This window comes from Oncorhynchus clarkii, chromosome 6 (genome assembly GCF_045791955.1).
Source record: "Oncorhynchus clarkii lewisi isolate Uvic-CL-2024 chromosome 6, UVic_Ocla_1.0, whole genome shotgun sequence".
Classification (NCBI taxonomy): Eukaryota; Metazoa; Chordata; class Actinopteri; order Salmoniformes; family Salmonidae; genus Oncorhynchus; species Oncorhynchus clarkii.
In genome coordinates, this window is record NC_092152.1 from 22,843,984 (window position 1) to 22,867,796 (window position 23,813).

A 23,813-nucleotide genomic window follows, 5' to 3' on the forward strand; every position below is an offset into this window, starting at 1 on the left:
TGCAAGAGGAAAACGCGACAGGTGAGCTGACAGCTTATCATTGTATCATACACCAGGAAGCGTTGTGCGGTAAAGCCTTGAAAATGGAGCATGTAATGAGCATCATCACGCGCACAGTTAACTTTATCAGAGCCAAAGGTTTGAATCACCGCCAGTTCAAGGCATTTCTGACGGAGTTAGAAACGGAGCATGGTGATTTGCCTTATCACACAGAGGTGCGATGGCTAAGCCAGGGAAAGGTGCTTCAAAGATGTTTCGAGCTTCGTGAGGAGATTTGTCTGTTCTTGGACAGCAAAGGGAAAGACACAACACAACTCCGAGACGAAATGTTTCTGTGTGAAATGGCTTTTCTGTGTGACATTACGAGTCATCTGAATGCAATAAACTTGCAGCTGCAGGGTCGGGATCGTGTCATCTCTGATATGTACAGTACAGTGAAGGCATTTAAAACCAAACTGACTCTGTGGGAGACGCAGATGCGGAAAGAAAATTTGAGCCACTTTCCCAGCTGCCAGACCATGAAAGAGAAGCTCTCTACCAGTGCGTTCCCGAGCACACAGTTGGCTGATAAAATAGGTATGCTTGCCGCTGACTTTCGACGCCGATTTGCTGACTTTGAAGCACAAAAAAGCAGGTTGGAACTGCTCGGTAACCCATTTGCTGTTGACGTGGAAAGCTCACCACCAAACCTCCAAATGGAGTTGATTGACCTCCAATGCAATGATGCACTGAGGGCAAAATATGCGGCAGTGGGTGCTGCGGAGTTCGCCCGTTTCCTCCCCGGCACAATGCCCCAGCTGCGCATCCAGGCTGCTCAAACGTTGTCTATGTTTGGCAGCACATACCTGTGTGAACAACTGTTTTCTTTGATGAACCTGAACAAAACATCACACAGAAGTCGACTTACTGCTGAACACCTCCACTCAATTCTGAGGATTTCTTCAGCTCAGAGCCTTACCCCGAACATTGATGAACTTGTGGAAAAGATGGGACACCACCAAGTATCACCCTCAACCTCAAACAAGTGAACATTACTGTGCAATCACATATTTAGAGTTTTTACTCAGTTCAAGTTTAAAAGTTAAAATTTAATATTTGTTTTCACTGCATGTTACTTCTCCTTAAACAAAGTGTTGTTTTTGATTAATAGATTTTTGCACTTTATTTTTTTGTATTTCAATCCAATTATATTTTAAAAATATTTCAGTTGAGTGGATGATAGAAAATTGCTATTATTGTTTTTTCTTTGAAGTAAATTTAGCCCACTTTTGCTAAAATAGAAAATATAGTCTACTGATGGTGCCTTGAATACCGGTTTCTTTCATTTAATGTTCATGTTATGGGGATATTTATATAAAGGAAATTTGTCTTTTGTGTCTGTTGAAAATTAAAGATTACTGACAGAGCCATAAGAAAATATTGCTTTATTTATCTGATCATATTGTAATATATTTGTTAGGTTTTCAGTAGGTTCAATTAGGTTCACTAGACTATATGCGTCATTTAAAAATTTTTCAATGAACATTCGAACAGTCCGGCCCTCGTCTTGTAGCTGATTTTTTTATTTGGCCCTCCGTCCATTTGACTTTGACACCCCTGGTCTAGGGTGTCAGGTAAGGTAGAGGGGTGGTCCTTAACTAGCCTCTCAAAGCACTTCATGATGACAGAAGTGAGTGCTACGGGGCGATAGTCATTTAGTTCAGTTACCTTTGCTTTCTTGGGTAGAGGAACAATGGTGGACATCTTGAAGCAAGTGCAGACAGCAGACTGGGATAGGGAGAGATTGAATGTCTGTAAACACTCCAGCTGGTCTGGGCATGATCTGAGGACGCGGCTTGGGATTCCGTCTGGGCTGGCAGGGTTAACACGCTTAAATGTCTTACGCGTGTCGGCCACGGAGGAGAGCCCACAGTCCTTGGTAGCGGTCCGTGTCGGTGGCAGTGTTATCCTCAAAGTGGACGAAGTTGTTTAGCTTGTCTGGAAGCAAGACGTCGGTGTCCACAACGTGGCTGGTTTTCCCTTTGTAGTCCATGATAGTCTGTAGACCCTGCCACATACGTCTCGTGTCTGAGCTGTTGAATTGCAACTCCGCTTTCTCTATACTGACATTTTGTCTATTTGATTGACTTACGGAGGGAATAACTACACTGTTTGTATTCGGACATATTCCCAGTCACCTTGCCCTGGTTAAATGTGGTAGTTTGCGCTTTCAGTTTTGTGCGATTGCTGCCATCTATCCACAGTTTCTGGTTAGGGTAGGTTTTAAGTCACAGGGGGTATAACATCTCCTATACACTTCCTGATATAATGTGTCAGTGTATACGTCGATGAGGCTACCCGAAACATACCCCAGTCCACGTGATCAAAACAATCTTGAAGTGTGGATTCCGATTGGTCAGACCAGCGTTGAATAGTCCTTAGCATGGGTACTTCCTGTTTGAGTTTCTAACTATAGGAAGGGAGGAGCAAAACTGAGTCGTGATCAGATTTGCCGGAGGGAAGATGGGGGAGGACCTTGTAGGCATTTTGAAAATCTGAGTAGCAGTGGTGTGTTTTCTCAGTGTGAGTGCTACAGTCAATGTGTTGGTAGAACTTGGGTAGCGTTTTCCTCAAATTTGCTTTGTTTTTATTTATTTAATCTATTTTAGAATAAGGCTGTAACGTAACAAAATGTGGAAAAAGTCAAGGTGTCTGAATACTTTCCGAATGCACTGTATAGTATGCCAAAACTAAATTTGCATATATCATGGCCAGTATCATGAATGCAACATTGGATAAAATGGTTATTCTTGGTGCTAGATTTACAGAGTCATTGTTCCTTACCGTTGTTGAGAAGATCATTTTCAAGGTAGTTAATGTGGCTTCTTGCTGTGTATGGTTCAAGGTTTTTTTTCCTGTCATATTGTTTCCTCTTTTCTCGTTCACTGCAGTGATAATCTTTGGGTTCGCCAAAGTCATATTGCATTACTTGTAAATTTCAACCTATGGGGTATTTTTATTGGATGGATTTCTGTCCCTTAAGGTTTTGAGAATGTGACTTCCTTTATCTTGTCTTTCTGTTCTTATTTGTTGATTTACTTTTAGAACCAGTAACGATCATGACATCCACTGTTCCAAGTCATATTGTCAGTGTTGTCGTAGATAATGGAAGGTAATCCACAAACATTTGTTCATAGACATGTAATTTGCTCATGTTTTTATAGTGTATATACATACAACTATTTCTCAGTTGGTGCAGAACCAAATAATTCTATAGAGAATACTTTTGTAACCTGTAAAGTATGAAATGTTATAGCTATATCTTGCAAAATAGAACAATGTAGTGTTCCTGAATGAGAACATGATACATTATCAGTTTACTTATTTTTATTGAACATTTTTACATGAATGAACATCATTGGGGTGTTTTTAAATTGGTTAGGAGTTTCGGTACCACTTTGTCCAATGGATGCTGCCAAATTATAACAATAATTTCACTTCTTACACCCTGCATAGTTGATAAGAATGATAATGTAATTAATCTGGCTATGACTGGAACCCTCAAGAACAACAATGAGGAAGAATTAGCATCAGTCAAGAAGTTAACAGATGAAAGAGAATCTTGAAACAGGATTACTGTGCATTTTTTTTTAGGGGAATTCAAACCCTGAGGAAAATAATATACTGATTATCAGATGTAGCTAATTAAACTAAGTCATGTTAGCTCGTGCAATCATTTTAACCTTCAAGTATATTGGAAAATAGAATGGGGGCGAAAAAATGTCATCCAAAATGCTAAGACTGTGTGTAGGAGGTATTTGACAATGTTTACATAGATGCAATGTAAATTTAAAGCTGCTAATTACTTATGTTATATACACTGAGTATACCAAACATTAGGAACATCTAATGTCGTCTCAAAATGGACTCAATTCGCCGGGGCATGGACTCTACAAGGTGTCGAAAGAGTTCCACAGGGATGCTGGCCCATGTCGACCTCAGTTGTGTCGTGAACCATTCTTGATATACACAGGAAACTGTTGCAGTTCTTGACACAAACCGGTGCGCCTGGCACCTTCTACCATTCAAAGGCACTTAAATATTTTGTCTTGCCCATTCACCCTCTGAATGGCACACATACACAATCCATGCCTAAATTGTCCCAAGGCTTAAACATTCTTTAACCTGTCTCCTCCCCACTGAAGTGGATTTATTAAGTGACAATAAGGTTCATAGCTTCCACCTGGTCAGACTCATGGAAAGAGCAGGTGTTCTTAATGTTTAGTATACTCAGTGCACATGTTACTGCAGCCTTGACACTGTGGGACACCAGGTAGACAGAATGCCACAGTAATCAAGGATCTACAACTAAACGGCTTGCTGCTGCAAGTTTATTCAAGCAAATTAACACAGATCATTTGGGTGCATTTTCACAGGAAATAAATCAAGAGGTTGGCCTTTTGCCTAATCCATATTAGCTAGAGAAGTCCATTTCTGTGAATTGCATCAGGAGGACAAGAGCCTTAGGACAAATGTATAGCATTTTTTTCACCCATCTCTCCTTAATGCAATCACTCTTCACATCTCCTGATTAAGTGAGGGCTGGAAGTGCTATTGAATCAGATCTCCTAGTGCTGGTCAATATTTAGAGCAGGTTCAGTTTGGCCCTTGTGGCTTTTTGTAGCTGTCTCCATTCGTCTGTACCAGCTCTTCACCTTGGTGTTCTCCATCATGTCATCCCAGGCCTCAAGACCCTCCATCACTCTCAGGATCCCATACACTGCCTGCAGAGAGAAGAGTCGTGGACATAATTAGCAAACACTTCCTGTTTACTATTTGTTTATAGTAAACAAAAAGCCAAACAAAAGTCTCATCAGCAAAACTGCATAAGACAATACAAGTTATAGAAGTCTAAGATAATACTTCACATGACATGTGGTGCTCTTACCAGGTCAGCCAGATTGGGCTGGTCTCCACCCATGAACTTCCTCTTCTTGCCAATGGCCACCACCCACTCATTGACTGCCTTGTACAGATCCTGTCTCACGTCATCCTGCAGGTTGTGTCTGCAGGATAGAGGGGTTTAATATAAAACAGAGCTCATCACCAAACATTGGCTGGTTATTCAGAAAAATCCACTTATTCAAGAACTATTTACAAAAACTGTATACATGTACAAAACCTTAGAACAGATCATCTTTTTTTATTGGGGCACCCACCTACTTTTCAGTCTTTTTGAGATGACAAACATGGCAGCTGCTCCAACATACTTTGCAAAGAATCCCTCATAAGTGCCAAACTTGCCCTCACGGACGATATAGTCAAAGGAGGCCAGGGCCTCTCCAGTGGTCCGGTAAACATTGGGCGAGATCAGGTGCACCAGCCAATCATCTGCCCACTTACGCCATTTGATCTCCTCCCTAAAGCAGTTTGAAGGGAAAGAGAATAAGCAAAAGGGACATTTAAGCCTAACTGATGCTTGACATGTATTATATTAGCATCCCCAATTACTACTCTTCCTGGGATCCAAACAGGAAACAAAACACAAGTAAAATACATAACACAATACAAAATACACTACATGACCATAAGTATGTGGACACCTGCTCGTAAAATATCTCATTACAAAATCATGGGCATTAATATGGAGTTGGTCCCCCTTTGCTGCTATAACAGCATCCACTCTTCTGGGATTTCCACTAGATGATAGAACATTACAGCAGGGACTTGCTTCCATTCAGCCACAAGAGCATTAGTGAGGTTGGGTACTGATGTTGGGCGATTAGGCCAGGCTCGCAGTCGACGTTCGATAGGGTTGAGTGCTCTGTGCAGGCCAGTCAAGTTCTTCCACACAGTTCTTGCCAAATCATTTCTGTATGGACTTCGCTTTGTGCATGGGGGTATTATGCTGAAACAGGAAAAAGGGCCTTCCCCAAACTGTTGCCACAAAGTTGGAAGCACAAAATCCCCTAGAATGTCATTGTATAATGTAGCATTAAGATTTCCCTTCACTGGAACAAAAGGGGCCTAACCTGAACCATGAAAAAACAACCCCAGACCATTATTCCTCCTCCACCAAACCTTGCAGTTGGCACTATGCATTGGGGCAGGTAGCATTCTCCTGGCATCCGCCAAACCCAGATTCGTCTGTCGGACATGCCAGATGGTGAAGAGTGATTCATCACTCCAGAGAACGTGTTTCCACTGCTCCAGTCCAATGGCGGCAAGCTTTACACTACTCCAGCCGACACTTGGCATTGCATATGGTAATCTTAGGCTTGTGTGCGGCTGCTCGGCCATGGAAACCCATTTCATGAAGCTCCCGACGAACAGTTCTTGTGTTGACGTTGCTTCCAAAAGCAGTTTGCAACTCGGTAGTGAGTGTTGCAACCGAGGAGAGACAGTTTTTGTGTCAAGCGCGTCAGCACTTGTGTGGCCTACCACTTCGCAGCTGAACCGGTGTTGCTCCTAGATGTTTCCACTTCACAATAACAGCACTTACAATTGACCAAGGCAGCTCTATCTGGTTGGAAATTTGACAAACTGACTTGTTGGAGAGGTGGCATCCGATGACGGTGCCATATTGTTAGTCACTGAGCTCTTCAGTAAGGCCATTCTACTGACAATATTTGTCTATTGTGATTGCATAGCTGTGTGCTCGATTTTATACATCTGTCAGCAACAGGTGTGGCTAAAATAGCCCAATCTACTAATTTGAAGGGATGTCCACATACTTTTGTATATACAAATGTCTGTCTTGACAGTCCCCTTCGCAACATAAGATCTTTTATCTGTTTTTTTTAAATCTGTTTTTATTGCTAGCTCGAGTTACCTGGGGTGGCAGAGACTTCCATGTAGTCATGGCTCTACTTAATACTGTGTTTCACTGCCTCTGTTCTGGACCTGGGAACTGTGAAGAGACCTCTGGCTGCATGTCTTGTGTGGCACCGTTGAGTGTCTGAACTACGTGCAGACAGTTCAGTACATTTAACCCATCAAGACCTCGCACAAAGACCAATTGTGATGCAGTCAAATCTCTCAACTTTGAGCCAGGAGAGATTGACATGAATACATACCACTGACATTCTCCCTCTGTGTACATCTATAGTAAGTGCAATACACGCTGCTCTGTTCTGGACCCACTGCAATGTCCTTCTTTGCCGCACCACTGGGCAGTAGTCCAGCTGTGACAAAACTAGGGCCTGTGGGACCTGTCTGGTTGATTTAGATGTCAAGAAAGCAGAGCAATACCTTATCATGGACAGATTTCTTCCCATTTTAGCAACCATTGAGTCTACAGTATATGTTTTGACCATGCCAGCTTGCCATCTAGTGTTACACCCAGAAGGTTAGTCTCTTCAACTTGCTGAATCAACACATTATTCAGTAATCGATCTAGATGAGGTTTAGGCTTGAGTGATTTGTCCCAAAAACGGTGCTTTTAGTTTTTTTTATATTTAGTACCAGTCAATTGCTAGTTACCAATTCTAAAACTGACTGGAGCTCTATGTTAAGGGTGTCAGTTATTAATTTGACTGTCGTAGCTGACTTGTACACGGTTGAGTCATCAGCATACATAGACACAGGCTTTATTCAAAGGTCAGTGGAAGGTCATTAGGAAAAATTTGGTACACCCCTCAACCGAATTCCATTAGACATCCATTAATACACTGAATAGAAATAAACACAATATGCAACCATTTCTAAGAATTTACTGAGCTGCAGTTTACATCTCATTCAAATAGAGTTGATCAGGCTGCTGAATGTTGTCCCACTCCTGTCAATGGCTGTGTGAAGTTGCTGGATATTGGCGGGAACTGGAACACGATGTCGTACACGTTGATCCAGAGCATCCCAAACATGCTCAATGAGTGATATGTCTGGTGAGTATGCAGGCCATGAAAGAAATGGGACATCTTCAGCCACCAGGAATTGTGTACAGATCCTTGCGACATGGGACAGTGCATTATCATGCTGAAACATGAGGTGTTAGAGGGGGATGAATGGCACGACAATGGGCCTCAGGATCTCATAACGGTAACTCTGTGCATTCAGATTGCCATTGATAAAATGCAATTGTGTTCATTGTCCGTAGCTTATGCCTGCCCATACCATAACCCCACCATGGGGCGCTCTGTTCATAATGTTGACATCAGCAAACAGTCAGCCACACAACACCCTACACGCCGTCTGACATCTGCCCGGTACAGTTGAAACCGGGATTCATCCGTGAAGAGCATTTGCCCACTGAAGTCAGTTACGATGCCGAACTGCAATCAGGTCAAGACCCTGGTGAGGACAACGAGCATGCAGATGAGCTTCCCAGAGACTGTTTATGACAGTTTGTGCAGAAATTCTTCAGTTGTGCAAACCCGCCGTTTAATTAGCTGTCCGGGTGGCTAGTCTCAGACGATCCCGCAGGTAAAGAAGTCAGATGTGGAGGTCCTGGGCTGGTGTGGGTACAGGTGATCTGCAGCGGTGAGGCCGGTTAGACGTACTGCCAAATTCTCTAAAAAGACGTTGGAGGCGGCTTATGGTAGAGAAATTAACATTAAATTCTCTGGCAACATCTGTGGAGGATATTCCTGCAGTCAGCATGCCAATTGAGTGCTCCCTCAACTTGAAACATATGTAGCGTTGTGTGACAAAACTGCACATTTTATTGTCCCCACCGAAGCACCTGTGTAATGATCATGCTGTTTAATCAGCTTCTTGATATGCCACACTGGTGTGGCAGGTGGATGGATTATCTTTGCAAAGGAGAAATGCTTACTAACAGGGATGTAAACAAATGTGCACACCATTTCTGAGAAATAAGCTTTTTGTGCATATGGAACATTTCAGGCAGCTTATTTCAGCTCATGAAACATGGGACCAACACTTTAGATCTTGCGTTTATATTTTTGTTCAGTGTAAATAGGTAACTCAGTCAATGATTAGGCAGAGAATGTCAATCCATAACACCTCAGTATTCTGCAATAGGTTATGATCAATGATATCAAAAGATGCACTGAAATTTAACAAAACAGCTCCCACAATCTTTTTATTAATTTCTTTCAGCGAATCATCAGTCATTTGTCAGTGCCGGGCATGTTATTAGGTGCCCTTCCCTATAAGCATGCTGAAAGTCTTAATTGTTTTTCTGTAAAATAACATTGTATTTGGTTAAACATGATTTTTCCAGAAGTTTGCTAAGCACCGGTAACAGGCTGATTGGTCAGCTGTTTGAACCATTAAAGGGTGCTTTGCCATTCTTGGGCAGCGGAATGACCTTTGCCTCCCTCCAGGCCCGAGGGCACACACCGTCATCTAGACTTAAACGGAAGATGTAGCAAACAGGAGTCCCAATGTATTCTTGCTACCAACTTCAGCAATTTACCATCCAGGTTGTCGGTACCAGGATGCTTGTCCTTATTTATGGATAGCAACAACTTTGTTCACCTCTGCTACACCAACAACTTTGTTCACCTCTGCTACTTTGTTCACCTCTGCCACTTTGTTCACCTCTGCCACTTTGTTCACCTCTGCCACTTTGTTCACCTCTGCCACTTTGTTCACCTCTGCCACTTTGTTCACCTCTGCCACTTTGTTCACCTCTGCCACTTTGTTCACCTCTGCCACTTTGTTCACCTCTGCCACTTTGTTCACCTCTGCTACACCAACAACTTTGCAGAACTCAAAACGACACTGCTCGTTTTTCATTATTTGGTCCGTTATGCATGAATATGAAGACTCAGCGTTTGTTGTTTGCATGTGATGCCTAAATTTTCTAATCTGGTCAACAACAAAAAAGTTTAAGTGAATATATCAAAGGGTTTTGTTATGGACAAGCCATCTGCCTCAATGAAGGATGGAGCCAAGTTTGCCTTTTTTACCCAATAATTTAATTTAAGGTACTCCAGAGCTTTTACCTATCATCTTTGTTCCATGGTATATTTTCTCCTTTTTGTTTAGTTTAGTGATCTCAATTTACTGTACGTTTGCCAATCTGCGGAGTTGGAAGACTTATTTTCTATGCCTTATTCCTCTCAGCCATATAGTTTTTTAATTAATCTATCCATGGGGATTTGGTAGTGCTAACAGTCAGTTTCTTGATGGGCGCAGGCCTATCTGTAACTGGAAGAAGCAATATCATAATCTAAAAAGAGTAGTGATGTATGTACACCTTTAGAGAGATTTGGACAGACATACATGTATTTTCATGAATGACCCATGCACGGAATGGTTTTTGGTCATTATATGGTCAGCAGTAATTTGGCACCCAATGTGTTCACCTACTTTCTGGAATCTTTCTCGGGGTACATTGTCTGACCTTCAGCTTCATTCACCATCACCCAGTACTTGTTGTTGAACTCGATCACCTCTTTCCCCTTCTCATTGACAGCCTTCATCTCTGGGTAACAGCGCAGAATTTCTGAGATGGTTTTATCCCTGAGGGGGAGATAGAGAAATCAGACCACTTCATGTAAAGAAAACGCAAGAACACTTTTCGTAGAGGTAGTTACTTACTTGCTCATCAACCGTGTCTTCAAGGCACTGATTATTAATGAGGAGTCATTCAGTTGCTGATGAGTCAAGAGCACAGAAGGGGAGAGAGAGAGAGAACACCTGACAAGTTTTCCCATCATCCCATACACACCTGTACGTTGTAACTATAATACCAAGTCATGCAGAGTGACTGTGTCCCCTCTTACCACATCATCATTCACCATCACAATTGGCACTTTTCTGTAAGTTGACCACTTGATTTCCTTCCTCATGACGGGGTTGACCTCCACAACCTCATATGGAAGCCCATGGTAGTCTAGGAAAGCTCGCACTTTACTGCAGAACGGGCAGGTCTTGTACTGATACAAGGTCAACTTCAGGCCACCAACAGAAGGCTGAGAAAGACAGGGACGTCAGTTAAAAGTACATTTAATTCATTAACGTTACATATACATTTACAACGCAAAATTTGGCACATTTGAGGATGTAACATTGGGCAAGCTACTTGACAAAAGTACACCACAGAGGTTGTTAGCTGACAAACATAAGATTACTGTGCTTCAAGTATATATGGCCAGTAACGAAAATATTTTTCACATGAATATTCTTGCCAAGTATTATTACCTTGACATCTTCTTCAGCAAGGTGATGTTGGACGGAGAGCTTTATTGTTTGATACAAGCCAAGCCCCCCTCCAAACAGGAACGCACACCCCAGGACCCTGCCACCGCGCAGAGGTGTGCTGAAAAGCAGTTTGGAACGGAATCCTGCACCACCTGTTCTGTAGGCCCTGCTCGATCCATGTAGCGGGACCCTTGGAATCAGGGAGGCAATATTCCCAGCACGACATGGTGGAGACTCCAAAATGTGCCAGCCGACCTTACTGAGAGTTCTCGCACAGGCGGCTGCCATCTTAATTTTACATAAATTCCCACAATTCTGTGCGTTGGGACTTGTTCTAGTACATCGTATCAACGCTGAATTTTCGCTCTTGGAAATGCGTTTTGGTGGGATGTTCAAGAGCGAACACTTTCTATACGCTTGAGCTAACTCATACTGTAAATTCCATTTTTTTTCTTGGCTGGTTACGAGCTAGATTTGAAAGATTTAGTCTCACAGCTGTAAATAATCTTTGCTTAAAAGTTTATTTTGAGCATACTCGACATAACGCATCACTGCTTGATGCGATGTACCCCAACGTAAAATGATAGGATCATGCATTATATGACTAGTGTTTGTATTACTATTGGGGCTGGATTAAATTAACAATTCCAAAGAAAGAAATGGCATCATGAAATTGTTAAAATCAGACCAATGCGCATTGCACGCCCCCCGTGGTTGCAGGGGGAGGTTTGAGAATGAAGATAGAGGATGACCTAGAAATTAAATGCTGAGCGATTGCAATGGATTGTGAAGTTTAGACTAATAGCTGAATAAACTATTACAGTATCGTACTACATATCAACTCAAGGTGGTGCTGAACTCACTGAGGACATTTCCACAAGGATACCAATCGCTGATTTGCTACACGAACTGTGGATAATCAAAATGCTGGATGTCGGTACAGAAGAAATGAGAATCTATTCTGAACGTGCACGAGAAGACATTTGAAGAAGGTCATGAAATTGAGAGGATGATAATGCTGGAAAAACAGGTATACTACAGTCACCTGGGGTAACGTTCATTATGTGAGGTGCACTAGCTGTCACGGTGTTGTAGTGTTGCGTCGACACACATAATAAATAATACATCATATTATGATTTTGATCATGGTGGATTATTTTCATCTGAAACCTCACTGAATAAACCCCTAATCTGAATGCATGTGAATAGTAATTTGTCAGCATGCCCATGACCCCAAATATGTTTATGCATTTATTGGATGTGTGGATAATTCCCCCTATGGTCTACTATGCTGAAGGTGAAATATCATCATTTCATTGTCGGTGCATGAATAAATATCATTATCTCACATCCATCATTGCAAGAGCATCTGTTAGTCAGTTTCCTTAGATATGGTCTGAATGTGATACACATAATCTCTCTCTCTCTGTGTATCTCTCTCACTCATACACACTCATGCTTTCTCTCTCTCTGTCTCTCTCTCTGTCTCTCTCGCTCTCTCTCTCTCTCTCTCTCTCTCTCACACACACACACACACACAGATAGACAGGCAAACCCATGCACGTGTGCATACACAAACATGCATCCACATACAACACTTTCTGGAGTCTCTTTGCATTTCCAATGTCTTCATCATGTGTGTTTATCTGTCTGTGTGTTTCCAACAAAGGCCCCTGTGTAGACTGTTCTCACATTTAATGACATACACACATGAACACTTTTCTGATTAAAAGATAAAGGGCCTGACGCTGAATATTTAAATCTCTGTTTGTTGTTTTTATAATAGGCTGTGCATTGATAAGTATTAACAATAAACACAATGATATTCTTGGCAAGGAAGTGAAGTTCTCTAGGAAATATCCTTTTTGGATCAGGCCCTCTGGCCTTCAGCGCCTGAGGGAGGGTGACCTCCCATTGTTAAACTCAGCTCTTGGGCTATAAAGAAAGCAAAGAAAGCCTCCCCAAAAAACAACAAACTCTCCAACAGCTTTTGAAATGGACTTGTTTGCTCTCTCTGGATTTTGATATATTATACATATGTGAGAGGAAATATCTGGGGTTACCATGGTAACATCACCTGTTGACCATGAGTTTTCAGGCAGGGAGAGGTTTTGCAGGATGTTGCTCTCTGCGTCACTCCTGGAACACAGGTCTTCCTTTGTACATAAACCTATCATGAACTGCCTCACAAAGTTGTTTTTTATGTGCACGTGTCTGTGTGCTTGTGTGTGTCTGTCTGTGTCTGGTGGGGGGGGGGGGTTGAATATTAAGAAACATGCCTAAAAAGGCATGAAATGATGGCTCTGTTCATTTTCGATCTCGGCCTTTCTCCTTCCCTGACTTCAAAACTGAAGACGATTGATCTTCTTCATCCATTTTCTCTTCATTGTTGTATGACTTTAAGCAGTTTTGATGTGGCATATGAGCTCATTTCTGATTCTGAATAGAAAAAAGCAGACCTCCTCTCTAATAGACTGGCCTCACTGCACACATATGGCTCCTTCTTCTTTATGGAATGTGACAGGAATCTGTGATTTTTTTTTAATCACATGCCTTAGGTTTCTGTGCACAATGCAGAAGAGGCTCCTTATAATCCTTCTATATCTTTTTCGCCCTGCCCTTTAATCATCAGAACGAGTTGTAATGTGAGTTAAATTATGATACAATGCCTTTGTGTGTAAACTTACTTTGCAAGCTGTCATTGTTCCAATAGTATAAAGGCTATGCCATTACTACTGTAGGAGCCATTTCAGCCTACTTACAGTGCATTCAGACCCCTTGAATTTTTCCACATTTTGTTACATTACAGTCTTATTCTAAAATTGATTAAATATATCTATTTTTTCATCAATCTACACACAATGCCCCATAACGACAAAGCAAAAACAGTTTCTTTAAATTTTAGCAAATGTATAAAAAAAACAAAAAAACAGACATACATTATTTACATAAGTAAGTTCAGACCCTTTGTCACGTTTGTCGTATGAAGGCAGGCAACTACAGGCAACTAACTACACATAGTCAAGATCCCAAACCAGAAAGTGGGAAAAAGGCCTGCCTAAATATGATCCCCAATGTTTTAAATTTTACCTTTATTTAACTAGGCAAGTCAGTTAAGAACAAATTCTTATTTTCAATGACGGCCTAGGAACTAGGCATTAACTGCCTGTTCAGGGGCAGAACGACAGATTTGTACCTTGTCAGCTCGGGGATTTGAACTTGCAACCTTTCGGTTACGAGTCCAACACTCTAACCACTAGGGTGATGCATGGGACCGGTACAGGTGGCACCGGGCTGATGACACGCACCTCAGGGCGAGTGCGGGGAAGAGGCACAGGACGTACTGGACTGTGGATGCACACTGGAGACCTGATGCGTGAGACAGGTACAGGTGGCACCGGGCTGATGACACGCACCTCAGGGCGAGTGCGGGGAAGAGGTACAGGACGTACTGGACTGTGGATGCACACTGGAGATCTGATGCGTGAGACAGGTACAGGTGGCACCGGGCTGATGACACGCACCTCAGGGTGAGTGCGGGGAGGAGGCACAGGACATACTGGACTGTGGAGGCGCATTGGAGATCTGATGCGTGGGACCGGTAGAGGTGGCACCGGGCTGATGACATGCACCTCAGGGCGAGTGCGGAGAGGAGGCACCACCCTTCCTGACTGGATGCTCACTCCAGCCCGGCAAGTGCGATGAAGCTAGCATAGTACGCACTGGGCTATGAATGCGCACTGGAGACCTGATGCGTGGGACCGGTACAGGTGACACCGGGCTGATGACACGCACCTCAGCACGCCTGCTCTGCAGCGCTCTCAACTGCTTCATGTGCCCCCCCCAAAAAATATTCTTAGGGTTGCCTCTCGTGCTTGTTCCATTGAGCTATCTCCTATTATCGTCGCCGTTCCGCTGCCTCTATCTCCTCCTTAGGTCGGTGATACTCCCCGGCCTGCGTCCAAGGTCCTGCTCCATCCAGGATCTCCTCCCAGGTCCAATCCCCCTGGCCACGCTGCTTGGTCCATTTTTGGTGGGAACATCTGTCACATTCGTCGTATGAAGGAGACCAAGGCTCAGCGTGGTATGCGTACCTTCTCTTTATTAAAAGTATGAACACTGAACAAACTAATAAAATAACAAACGAAACGTGAAGCTATACAATAGAGTGCTGACAGGCAACTACACATAGTTGTAAGGGTTTTCCTGTGGTGAAGTAGAGGCGGACCAAAACGCAGCGTGGTTATATTGATTCATGTTTAATAAAAACAGATAAACATGAACACTACAAAACAATAAATGTGGAAAACCAAAAACAGCCCTATCTGGTGCAAAACACAGAGACAGGAACAATCACCCACAAACACACAGTGAAACCCAGGCTACCTAAGTATGATTCTCAATCAGAGACAACTAATGACACCTGCCTCTGATTGAGAACCATACTAGGCCGAAACATAGAAATACCCCAAAACATAGAAAAACAAACATAGACTGCCCACCCAACTCACGCCCTGACCATACTAAATAAATGCAAAACAAAGGAAATAAAGGTCAGAACGTGACAGTAGTACCCCCCCCCCCCCCCCCCCCCCCCCAAAGGTGCGGACTCCGGCTGCAAAACCTTAATCTATAGGGGAGGGTCTGGGTGGGCGTCTGTCCGCGGTGGCAGCGGACGTGGCCCCCACTTCACCATAGTCTTAGTCTGACTTATTGTCCGCTTCCGTGGCCTCCTAACCACGGCGACCCTTCTCAATGGACAGAGGGGCAGCAGCTCGGGACAGAGGGGCGGCAGCTCGGGACAGGGGGGCGGCAGCTCGGGACAGAGGGGCGGCAGCTCGGGACAGAGGGGCGGCAGCTCGGGACAGAGGGGCGGCAGCTCGGGACAGAGGGGCGGCAGCTCGGGACAGAGGGGCTCTGGCGCCTCTGGGCTGAGGGGCTCTGGCGCCTCTGGGCTGAGGGGCTCTGGCGCCTCTGGGCTGAGGGGCGGCACTGGCGGCCCCTGGCTGACTGGCGGCACTGGCGGCCCCTGGCTGACTGGCGGCACTGGCGGCCCCTGGCTGACTGGCGGCACTGGCGGCGCCGGGCAGACGGGTGGCTCAGGCGGCGCCGGGCAGACGGGTGGCTCAGGCGGCGCCGGGCAGACGGGTGGCTCAGGAGGCGCCGGGCAGACGGGTGGCTCAGTCGGCGCCGGGCAGACGGGTGGCTCAGGCGGCGCCGGGCAGACGGGTAGCTCAGATGGCGCTGGGCAGACGGGAAGCTCCGGCAACGCTGGAGAGGAAGGCTCTGGCAGCGCTGGACTAAGGAGCTCTGGCACCTCTGGAATGAGGGGCTCTTGCGCCTCTGGACTGAGGGGCGGGAGCTCTGGCAGCGCCGAACAGGCGAGAGACTCCGGCTGCGCTGGAGAGGAGGGAGCACCCGTAGGGATGAGACGGAGAGACAGCCTGGTGCGGGGGGCTGCCACCGGAGGGCTGGTGCGTGGAGGTGGTACCGGATAGACCGGACCGTGCAGGCGCACTGGAGCTCTGGAGCACCGAGCCTGCCCAACCTTACCTGGTTGAATGGTCCCGGTCGCCCTGCCAGTGCGGCGAGGTGGAATAGCCCGCACTGGGCTATGCAGGCGAACCGGGGACACCGTGCGCAAGGCTGGTGCCATGTAAGCCGGCCCAAGGAGACGCACTGGAGACCAGATGCGTAGAGCCGGCTTCATGGCACTTGGCTCGATGCCCACTCTAGCCCGGCCGATACGCGAAGCTGGAATGTACCGCACCGGGCTGTGCACCCGCACTGGGGTCACCGTGCGCTCCACCGCATAACACGGTGCCTGCCCGGTCTCTCTCGCCCCCCGGTAAGCACAGGAAGCTGGCTCAGGTCTCCTACCTGGCTTCGCCATACTTCCTGTGTGCCCCCCCCAATACATTTTTGGGGCTGCCTCTCGGGCTTCCTTGCCCGCCTTCCTTCGCCAACCTCATTCTCCTGTAACCTTCCGCGCACTGCTCCATCGAATCCCAGGCGGGCTCCGGCACTCTCCCTGGGTCGACCGCCCACCTGTCGATCTCCTCCCAGGTTGTGTAGTCCAGATTCTGCTCCCATGTCCCGAAATCTTGACATCGCTGTTGCTGTTCCTGCTGCTGCTGCCTCTGTTCCTTCTCCTGCTGCTGTTTTTTCCGTTGCCCATTACCACGCCGCTTGGTCCTGTTGTGGTGGGTGATTCTGTAAGGGTTTTCCTATGGTGAAGTAGAGGCGGACCAAAACGCAGCGTGGTTATATTGATTCATGTTTAATAAAAACAGATAAACATGAACACTACAAAACAATAAACGTGGAAAACCAAAAACAGCCCTATCTGGTGCAAAACACAGAGACAGGAACAATCACCCACAAACACACAGTGAAACCCAGGCTACCTAAGTATGATTCTCAATCAGAGACAACTAATGACACCTGCCTCTGATTGAGAACCATACTAGGCCGAAACATAGAAATACCCCAAAACATAGAAAAACAAACATAGACTGCCCACCCAACTCACGCCCTGACCATACTAAATAAATACAAAACAAAGGAAATAAAGGTCAGAACGTGACAATAGTCAAGATCCCAAACCAGAAAGTGGGAAAAACGCCCGCCTAAATATGATCCCCAATCAGAGACAACGATAAACAGCTGTCTCTGATTGGGAACCATATCAGGCCAACATAGACATGCAAAACCCCTAGACATAAAAAAACCCTAGACATACAAAAACCTAGAGTACCCACCCTAGTCACACCCTGACCTAACCAAAATATATAGAAAACAGAGATATCTAAGGTCAGGGCGTGACACCCTTTGTTATGAGACTCGAAATTGAGCTCAGGTGTATCCTGTTTCCATTGATCATCCTTGAGATGTTTCTACAACTTCATTGGAGTTCACCTGTGGTAAATTCTATTGATTAGACATGATTTGGCAAGGCACACACCTGTCTATATAAGGTCCCACAGTTGACAGACATTCTGCAGCATTGAAGGTCCCCAAGGACACAGTGGCCTCCATCATTCTTAAATGTAAGAGGTTTGGAACCACCAAGACTCTTCCTAGAGCTGGCTGCCCGGCCAAACTGAGCAATCGGGGGAGAAGGGCCTTGGTCAGGGAGGTGACCAAGAACCCGATGTTCACTCTGACAGTGCTCCAGATTTCCTCTGTGGAGATGGGAGAACCTTCCAGAAGGACAACCATCTCAGGATTCTCTGGTCTGATGAAACCAAGATTGAACTCTTTGGCCTGAATGCTAAGCATCACATCTGGAGGGAACCTGGCACCATCCCTCCGGTGAGACATGGTGGTGGCAGCATCATGCAGTGAGGATGTTTTTCAGTGGCAGGGACTGGGAGACTAGTCAGGGAAAAATGAACATAGCAAAATACAGAGAGATCCTTGATGAAAACCTGCTCCAGAGCACATTTAGGACCTCAGACTGGGGCGAAGGTTCACCTTCCAACAGGACAATGACCCTAAGCACACAGCCAAGACAGCGCTGGAGTGGCTTCGGGACAAGTCTTTGAATGTCCTTGAGTGGCCCAGCCAGAGACCGAACTTGAATCTCTGGAGAGGCCTGAAAATAGCTTTGCAGTTACACTCCCCCATCCAACCTGACAGAGCTTGAGAGGATCTTCAGAGAAGAATGGGAGAATATGAATACTTATGTAAATCTGATATTTCCGTTTTAATTTTTTTAATTTTTTAAAATTGTTTTGTCATTATGGGGTAATGTGTGTAGATTGATGAATGAGGGGGGAAAAACAATTGAATCAATTTTAGAACAAGGCTGTAACATAACAACATTTGGAAAAGGTAAAGGGATCTGAATACTTTCCGAATGCACTTTATGTGGTTGTTGTGTGTTATGTTGTCCATAGTTTTTGTCTTTGTATATTCCACGTAATTGGGTCATTGGTCACATGTATATTGGCACACAGGTGACCAGGAAGTAGGGATGCACAGGTATGGTGAGCATATGCTGTTTTTATCTTTACTGATGAATGGGCAAAAGACCCAACAAAAGAGTGACATTTGGAAAGCGTTTTTTTTTGCAAGACATTTAGCAAATCCCATTGTATCCCACCAGTGCTAGAGTGGCTATCAAGAAGGTTGGCCAACTACAGTTTGGGTCCTGTTAGTAACTATCCCTTTTATCTAGTCTGGCTAACTAGTAGCCGACATGGAAGTTCCATAAAACTATTTGGATATCACCAAAGACATTTTGTGTTTACAACATGCTGACATTGGAGAGCAAAGACGATGTTATTAATAACGAATAGATGATGTCCGGTGGCATTGACTATTATACTTTTAAGCAGAACAAGACTCACCGTGTTGTCTGCATGGTGGAGGTTCTGAGTGTGCTGTGCACCACCCTGTCCTGCCTTTGTCTACAGGAAGTGGACGTGTAGCCTATGCCACAACCAGCTTCCTGTCCTGGCTGTGGCAGTGAGGCAAGACTCGCATGCATGCAGCCATCGCATTGGCCACACGATTTAGCCCTATGAGGGGACATATTTGCCTTACAGTTTCCCTGACAACTACTATTCTACATTATGCAGGCAGTGTGGGACAGCCACTGCATCTGGAAACAGTTTGCAGTGTCTCAACCCTCGTTCTATTGAACATAGAGGACACATACTCGTTTCACTGCCCACTTATCTGTCTACCTATAGCCAATGTTAAATTGCACCCAATCTACGAATTAGGGTTTGATTTGGTTTAGATTAGATTACAAATTGGTCTCTTCTCACTTCTCTGAATGAGCATTGTACGCTAGTACTACATGTAGATGCTTTTGAAACTTACATTTCACAACAGCTACTGTGAATCACTCTTGTAAATTATGAAACAGGGTGTTTTAAATCAAAATGTACCAAGTCTATAAATGCTTTTTTCATGGGAGAAACAACTTATTTGTCTAATCTTGTAAAAAGCGACTTCAGTCTTTAGCCATTTGAGCTAAAAGCTGTGTGACCTAAATGGAGTATCATGTCTGTGATTCATTTGAGTTCAGCTCTCTGTTTGAAGTCCTAGTGAGCTACTAGAGAGGGTAGCTGTGGCATTAACAGGAGCAGTACTTCATGCAGAAAGATGTGTGGACTGAGTGTGGACACATTGCACCTCTAATGTATCACTTTCAGCCAAACAAACACTTCTAATTTTGCCTTGACAGCAGCCGACATAGCGACATGGATTTTCCCCAGAGCTATTTTCTCTTGTTTTACCTGGATGTGTTGTTTTTTCAGCACCTCTCTTTACACAACGCAGCCTTGCTTCCAGTGTTAACATTGACTACACTGCAGCACAGTCAGAGAGGAGAGGGAAATGAGCATACCTGCTGCATTTCACATTACTTTTTTTCTCTGCTGTCTGCATACTTCTGTAGGCTGTGGTCCGTGTGAAAAGGTGTGCGAACAACATTACAATGCTACTGAGGAAGGAAAATCAGCCACTAATGTTTGAATGTGCTGCTGAATGCTGAGGGGTTCTACCTACAGCAGGATGAAATAGAAGAAAGTGGCTTGGGCAGCTGCTGAGAACACAGACAGTCCCTTGTGAGAAACACTCTGTGGAGCTGAAAAGAGAGTGAGAGGGGGAGGGAGAGAGGGAGGGAAAGCGAGAGAGAGAGAGAGAGGCTAGAAGAAGCAGATGAGGGAGCGGAGGGGTTCCTTCCAGTCTGCAGTGGTGTTGTTTCTGTCAGCAGCAGCCCGAAGTTCCCGTTTGTTTGTGTGTGTATGTCATTGATGCAGAGTGAGAGTTAAAGCGAAAGGGAGAGTAGCGATCTGTTGCTGCATGAGCCTCTACCCTCTGTGTTCTGTCTCTGGGAGTGAAATTATCAGCATGGAGACCAAGTCCCTCTCCAGCTTTCACAAAGCCCTGGCTCAGCCAGTCAAGATGTGTATGTTTGATTTCCCTGTAAACATACTGGATGATCTGGTAAGAAAGAGCTCATCTGTTGTAATTTGAAGCAGTCGCAGTCTATTTGGCTGTTGTGTGTGTGTGTGTGTGTGTGTGTGTGTGTGTGTGTGTGTGTGTGTGTGTGTGTGTGTGTGTGTGTGTGTGTGTGTGTGTGTGTGTGTGTGTGTGTGTGTGTGTGTGTGTGTGTGTGTATGTGTATGTGTATGTGTGTGTGTGTGTGTGTGTGTGTGAGAGAGAGGGTTGTGATTGAGAGAGAGAGGACTTGTTTGTATGCTACAGTATGCTACCACCGGAGTGGGGGGTTCAGCTGTTCAGTGTGCCTGGCACACATTCACAGTATAGTTAGGCAACCATTCCCCTGTGATGTCATTCACTTCTGCTTTTTTTCTCACACATGTTTGATCATGCCCACTGTTGAATGTGGATGTGTTTTTATTGCTTATTACATAGCTATAAATATGGTAATACTTGCTGATGGTTTAGTGTTGTTGTTATTCACTGAGTTTGGAAATAGACTACGTGATCTGGTCTCTAGTTCCTTCTGACTGTGACAGGTGCATCTCTGTGTGTTTCATTGTGACAGCTGTTTTGCTCTAACTGTACTCTTCTTACTCACACCCTCATACACTTAATGATAGAGGAACTTGTTTTTGTTGTACTAGGTCCCTGTGGTAGCTTGCTGGTCTAGGATGTATTTACAATTACCTGTTGAACAAATTGGAAAACAGAATCATTGCACTGGGGGCATTTTAAAGAAAAATGTTGTGTTCCCTCTGGCAGTCTTAAAAATGTTTGGTGTAGTATTTCTAAATGAAAAAATGGGCACGAAAATGAGTAATTTCTTGTTGAATGACAACAAAGACTTTCCTGAAGGATCTCTACTGTTGACCAATCATCGACGAAGGGGTGTAGACTTCAGCTAACGACCTCGGCTTGCCTCGAGAATTGTTGTGTGCCTGAACAACCGGGAAAAAAACGTACCTAAGTCCAAAACAAACAAACATCACAAAAGTCGTCATAATGTATGCACAAACTCTTTCGAACTGTTTCGGCTGTGAAGCATGCCGACACCCCAAACCATGTCAGAAAGACCATGCTTCCCCTGCTATTAGATAGGCTGTCTCCTCAAGGTATTGTTTAACTGCCTAAGAGTGATTGCTTTTGGTATTGTAAAATGATTTTTAAATGCAAAGACCTATGAGCTAGGAGTGCCTCAGAATGGGCTAGCAGCTGCTTGGTTCGCAGGAGTTATTTCACTGTGTTTGAATGGAAGGTTTCTTTAGGAGCCGCCTCTCCGTCTGTCAGGGGGAAGTTCCTCTAAGAGCTATATCGATGTGACTTAGTGGACTTTTTTGTTCAGCTTGTTCAGCTTCTAGTTCACATAACGCCCATAAAACTAGGCTCTGTAACCTTTATCAGAGATTCACCACAAAAACACCTGTAACTTATAGTTCGAACGATACGTACTCCACCATAAAGAAGCTGTACTTGTGTTGGTAGTGGCACTACTTTTGGTTTAACTGCTTATGCTGACCATTTTTGCTTTCGTTTTAGCTGAAATCTAACATGTCTACATTTGTCAATCCATTAGTTGATTTTCTGATGCAAATATAGAATTGTCATAATCATATTTTGTTAGGCCTAATAGCTTTTGTATACATTTTGCCTCACAAATGAGTGAGTCACAACGTTAGTTGAATGGGAATACCCCTGGGAAATCCAGGGTAACATGATGCCAGTGATTTCATTTTCTGTTCAGAGAAGTAAAGTGCAAAGTTTGTTAAGGTTTGTGCAGTTGAACATAGGGACAGTGTATTCACTCTTACAAGCTATTAACATGCTTTTTGGAATCCCTATTATTTTTGAGTAGAAGTTAATGTTTTATTGTTCTGTGGTGTTGACCCAGCTGTTTAAGTAAACACCCAACTGGGGTGGACCTGAAGTGGTCACCCAATCTGTGACTGGGGTGGGGAGCGAGGGGAGGGGAGGGTGAACTCTGAGCCCTGCTCATCCCGGTCCGGTTTCATCTCCAGTGTTATCTCCTGGTTCTGAGGGAAGCAGTGATGTGGGCTCAGTGGACCTGTGGACTGCTGAGGAGTGGAGCCTTCTGTAGGACTCAGTCTATGTGCCAGGCTGCCTTCATTACTGTGAGACACAGAGAGGTAGACAGACAGGTAGGCATCAACTCTGATACACTTAATATTACGCCGGGAAATGTGAGTTTCTTTGATATCTGATATTTTTTTACTTAGCTTCTTTTAGCATGTTATACATGATTTTAGTGAGCTTGAGCATGTGCGTGTGTGCATCTGTGTGTGTTCCTCACATTTGACAGTGGCATATTATCCAATAGCTTGGTTTTGTTGACTCTATCCTACAGTGTCTTCAGGAAGTATTCACACCTTGACTTTTTCCACATTTTGTTGTGTTACAGCCTGCATTTAAAATTGATTAAATTGAGATTTTGTGTCACTGGACTACACACAATACCCCATAATTTCAAAGTGGAATTATGTTTTTAGGGATTTCACCATGAGGCCAATGGTGACTTTAAAACAGTTACAGAGTTTAATGGCAGTGATAGGAGAAAATTGAGAATGTGTCAACAACATAGTTGAAAGAAAGAATGTACAGAATAAAACATATTCCAAAACATGCATTCTGTTTACAATAAGGCACTAAAGGATAACTACAAAAAAACTAACATTGTGTTCTGAATACAAAGAGTTATGTTTGGGGCAAATCCAAAACAACACATCACTGAGTACCACTCTTCA

General features: G+C 44.4%; 2 protein-coding genes across 4 annotated transcripts in view; one reads left to right on the forward strand and one right to left on the reverse strand.

The window, feature by feature from the left end:
• Nucleotides 1–3,351: 3,351 nt before the first annotated feature.
• LOC139410798 (prostaglandin E synthase 2-like) lies at nt 3,352–11,404 on the reverse strand. The gene is made up of 7 exons (XM_071156315.1): nt 11,092–11,404; nt 10,674–10,862; nt 10,489–10,544; nt 10,258–10,410; nt 5,199–5,399; nt 4,928–5,045; nt 3,352–4,763 (listed from the first exon to the last, which is right to left on the reverse strand). Exons 1-7 carry the CDS (start codon nt 11,377–11,379, stop codon nt 4,608–4,610), a joined length of 1,161 nt encoding a protein of 386 aa, XP_071012416.1. The 5' UTR covers nt 11,380–11,404; the 3' UTR covers nt 3,352–4,607.
• A 403-nt stretch (nt 11,405–11,807) lies between these two features.
• Nucleotides 11,808–23,813, forward strand: part of LOC139410799 (ral guanine nucleotide dissociation stimulator-like) — a 31,538-nt gene continuing 19,532 nt past the window's right edge. The window contains exons 1-2 of one of the 3 annotated variants that reach the window (XM_071156317.1): nt 20,902–21,054; nt 23,070–23,210. In XM_071156317.1, coding sequence (XP_071012418.1) covers nt 20,911–21,054; nt 23,070–23,210 — 285 coding nt within the window. In that variant the 5' untranslated portion in view covers nt 20,902–20,910. Of the gene's footprint in view, nt 12,122–20,719; nt 21,055–23,069; nt 23,211–23,813 lie in introns of those variants that run through there. The other 2 variants (XM_071156320.1, XM_071156319.1) reach the window with 2 other exon arrangements.